At 55.9% G+C, this 3,942-nt stretch overlaps 1 protein-coding gene across 1 annotated transcript; it reads right to left on the bottom strand.

Moving 5' to 3' along the window:
- Nucleotides 1-1,066: 1,066 nt before the first annotated feature.
- LOC8038112 (homeobox protein MSX-2-like) lies at nt 1,067-2,364 on the bottom strand. The gene is made up of 2 exons (XM_029993609.3): nt 2,150-2,364; nt 1,067-1,483 (listed from the first exon to the last, which is right to left on the bottom strand). Exons 1-2 carry the CDS (start codon nt 2,361-2,363, stop codon nt 1,095-1,097), a joined length of 603 nt encoding a protein of 200 aa, XP_029849469.1. The 5' UTR covers nt 2,364; the 3' UTR covers nt 1,067-1,094.
- Between the last annotated feature and the right edge of the window lie 1,578 nt (nt 2,365-3,942).

The following is a 3,942-nucleotide window of genomic DNA, read 5'->3' as shown; positions in this document are numbered from 1 at the left end:
TTCATTTATTCTCTCTCTGTCGTCCTGTTCTGTCCTTCTTTCCTTCCAAGCGTTAAAACAGCAAGTCATTCTGAGACACACGTCATCTTGCGTCCACACCGCCGGTGTGCGGAACCTGCGAGGGATCGTTTGGCTCCAAGGTTCAAGTCGACTGATTGCAGTATACCTGCGACGGAATCCCATGGCGCACAGAGAATCCACCCGGTGATCAGGAACAGTGTATATAATGCCGAATCTCGAAGCTCATGTTCTGAACACCCGGCTGCATCTGGGGCGGCCAACACGCCCGATATGACACGGAGCACGACCTTTCTCGCGTCTTGTTCGGTGTCACATCGCATGGCCTCGGAGATTTATCGTCCTGTTCGTTGCTTCGAATCCATCGCGCGCTGGCGCAAAACGATCGGGCGTCCGCTTTGCCTACGCGTATACACCACAATGATAGTGAGTAGAAATGGCAAGTGGTAAAATAATAATAATAATAATAATAATAATAATAATAATAATAACAACGTTAAAAAAATGTAAGAGGGGTTTTTGACTTGGGGAGCATTACGTTTATTTATATAGCCAGAATCGAGCTCAAGTCATTTCGGGAACAAACACTTCTTCTGTGAGCTACGTCATTCTCCACAGAGTGGAAATCTGAAAGTTGGGCGGGAAAGCAGACGCGCGAGCTTGGCTCAAAAAAAAAAAAAAAAAACAGCGTGGTCATTATCCGCGGTGTTCCAGCGTCGCCAAGCTCTCTGGGCAGTTCGAGGAGTTCCGTCAAAAACAGAGCTTCTAAGCGTGGAAGGCGACGCGAGATCACAACGAACACCTCTCTTCCATTGTGTCACATACCGTATTTTGGAGCGCGTTTCGGTGGTCATCGTTGTAACTCGAACCACTCCATCAGCCAGGTTAAGAACCCCGACACGTCGCTCGACTAACCGGGGGCGTCGGGGCCCCGGGCTCTTCGCAGAGCGCGCGGACGAATCTTGGGCGAAGGCAGGAGCGCGAAGGGAAGCCGCGGGAGACGCCTTGGGTATGTAATAGGAAAATAATTTAATGGCGGGGTCTGTACAGGTCTATTTACACAGCGGGGGCCCGTGCTAGGGCGGCGGATGGCGCTCGGGCGGCGCAAACACGGCGGGCGTGAAGACGGGCATGGACGAGGCGGTGCACAGGGGTCCGAAGGGTCCGAAGAAGGGCAGCACGGGCGGCCGCGTGGCCATGCGGAGCCGCTCGATCTCGGCCTCCTTGAGCCGCTTCTCCTTGGCGCGTCGGTTCTGGAACCAGATCTTCACCTGGGTCTCGGTCAGGCTCAGGGACGACGAGAACTCGGCCCGCTCGGCGATGGACAGGTACTGCTTGGCGCGGAACTTGCGCTCGAGCGACAGCAGCTGCTGCGTCGTGAACGGTGTGCGGGGCTTGCGGTTGCTCTTGTGCTTGCGGAGCTGGCACTTGACGGCTGTGGGCAGCTTGCACGGGCCGGGCACGTCTGCGGGGGCACGCGGAAGCGGCCGCGTCAGTCGCCAGCCGGGCCAGGCAAGGGGGTTCGCGCGCGAGAGGGCAGTCCCGAGTCCAGGGAGGTCAGACCCTGGGCTCCGGACGTCCTCCCGCGAGAACCGTCGCCGAGAACGACGCTGGCAGCGGTCACGTAACAATCGACGTCCTCCTTTCAACACAAAACGAAAACGTCCGCGAGAATCCGTCCAAAGGTTTCCTAAGTGGTCCCGCCTCCTCCTCCCATCAACGACATTCTGGCGGCGCGTGAGCTCCGAAAGTGCACGCGCGATCGAGGCTCGGCACAAGGTGCAGGGCGCGCGCGGAGAGCGAGGCGACCAAACTGTCCCCCTGTCCTTCGTCATGCGCGAGTTCGAGTCCCTGATCAGTTTCCGTTTTGACACGAGAAAAGGACACAAACGCGCGCTCAGAGATCGAGAACATGGGCCCCCACAGGGGGACTACGTTCCCGAGTCACCCGGGAAAGACCTCGCGCTCTCGGCACGTTCGAGCGAGCGGTCAGCGGCGAAAGTGAGCTCGTAGCGATTCCGTCACTGCCTCCACTGCACGAGCGCTCGTGCGGCGGAACGAGGTTGAAAAGCTGCGAGCTCGCGCGGCCTCGTCCAGGTCGGGCGTCGGTGCAAGGGGAGCGGGCACTCACCGAGTCCGGGGGTGGTCGGCGAGCGCGCGAACCAGGCGGCGCCCCAGTGGAGCGCTTGCTCGGGCGGCAGGCACAAGTCGGGCTCCGAGTTGCTGCTCGACGAGCTCGTCACTTGGGCCTCCTGCACGTCACGGGGCCCGCTGCTCACCACGTCCGCGAGCAGGGCCTCGACGGAGAACGGCGTGAACTTCTTTACCGGCTGCAGACCCGTCATGACTGCCGTACGCCGGACCAAGTGAAAAGCGCACGCCCGCCGGCGCGCCTCGAGCCGCGCCGGGGGAGGCGCGGCGCTCCCCTCCAACCGCGGCTCCCCATTGGCTAGAGCCCTTTAAACCCCGCCCACTTTGGTATCGGCGTCACCCCGGGGGGGGACACGCCCCTCGAGCCCCCCCTCATTCCCGGAATCCCGCGCGCGCTCGCGGGACTCCGCGGGACTCCTAATAAGGTTCGGCGTTTCGGGCGACTCGGCACGGGGGGAGGGGGGCCATCGGGGCAATTGCCGGCCGGTGGGGCCTGGCTAATTTGGGCGCCCGCTGACCCAGTCGCCGCTGACGGCTCAATCGGCGACAGGGAGCCTTCTGGGGCCCCCCCGCGCGGGCTCGCCCCTTGGCCCCTAATGAAGCTGTCGCCCCATCTCGCGCACTGACGAAGGATCCGCGGCCACTCGCCGAATGACGGACGCGCCCAGGGACGCCGGCGCTACTAATTGTTTTCGGCCCCCCGCTCCATCCCCGGAGCGTTCCCGGAGTTCCGTGGCCCGGTTTTGAGGCCCGCTGTGATTGACGGCAGGAATACGCACTGGTCCCTTTTTTTCTTTTTTTTTAATTTTTTTTTTTTTCATTAAACATGGCGGTTTTTTCGGAGACAGATCAGTTGACTGGTCCATCGTGTGCTCTGATGAGCGGGCTACTGCGCCCAACGAGATTTCTTCTTCCTTCTTTTTTTTTTTTTTTTTTTTTTTATTTGTGTTCTGTTTTATGTTCGAAGTGAGACTCTCTTCAAGCCGCCTTCTTTTTTCCTTTTTTTTTTTTTTTTTTTTTGTCTGCGTGCGTGTGTCGGAGACCAGCTTACACTGATATGGTAAGCCTTGACACTTGCCACGGTGCGGCACTTGAACTATCTTTACTACATTACATTTTGAAATGAGTGCATCCGATATGTTCGAATATTAAATGATCTGCGGGATTCCTTAAGTGCAGCACGGCTATTGGAGCGTGACGCCGGTCGCCCCTCTGTTTTGTCCAACTGATTAGAGGAAGAACAATGTTCGATGTTCCGAGCGCATAGCGATGCAATACGCATTCAAAAAAGAAAAAAAAAAAAAGTTGGTTTAATAGTGTTCAGAGCATTTTGAAAAGCTGTGCTGTGTGACACCAGTGTTTAACCGGATTCTCGATAAAAGCATTTGATATGAGGTACTGCACCTCCTCTGTCGTGATGCATTAGAGTAGAGCATTTGATTAGGGGCGAATTTGTAAAATTAGGCATATATTCCTAAACAAACTAAAAAAAAAAAAAGAGTCTATGATTGCTTTGGTAGAAAAGAGTCGCCCTTGTGGCGACTTATATCCGCCCTTATATTCGAGTTCCTTTAACAACGAATGTTTCTCCGAATAGGGTACAAATATATTCCAAAGAGGCGTAATTCAATTCCTTTGGAATATACTTGTTTAGCTGACGAGCACGTGCCAAATTGATATTTATTTCCGGGATCAAAGGAGAGAAAATGGGGCGTGGTATACTTCTAGATGATGGTCCCTGAAAATCACCATCTGCTGCGGTGGTCTTTACGA

This window comes from Ixodes scapularis, unplaced genomic scaffold (genome assembly GCF_016920785.2).
Source record: "Ixodes scapularis isolate PalLabHiFi unplaced genomic scaffold, ASM1692078v2 PGA_scaffold9__187_contigs__length_104089568, whole genome shotgun sequence".
NCBI lineage: Eukaryota > Metazoa > Arthropoda > Arachnida > Ixodida > Ixodidae > Ixodes > Ixodes scapularis.
The sequence above is the reverse complement of the archived record's forward strand: the minus strand, read 5'-3'. Positions and strand labels throughout refer to the sequence as shown.

Excerpts from the sequence above, each read along its gene's own strand:
- LOC8038112 (XM_029993609.3), bottom strand. The coding sequence starts at position 2,363 with ATGACGGGTCTGCAGCCGGTAAAGAAGTTCACGCCGTTCTCCGTCGAG. Across the intron at positions 1,484-2,149 it reads GCCGACCACCCCCGGACTCG|ACGTGCCCGGCCCGTGCAAG; the intron begins GTGAGTGCCCGC and ends GTGCCCCCGCAG.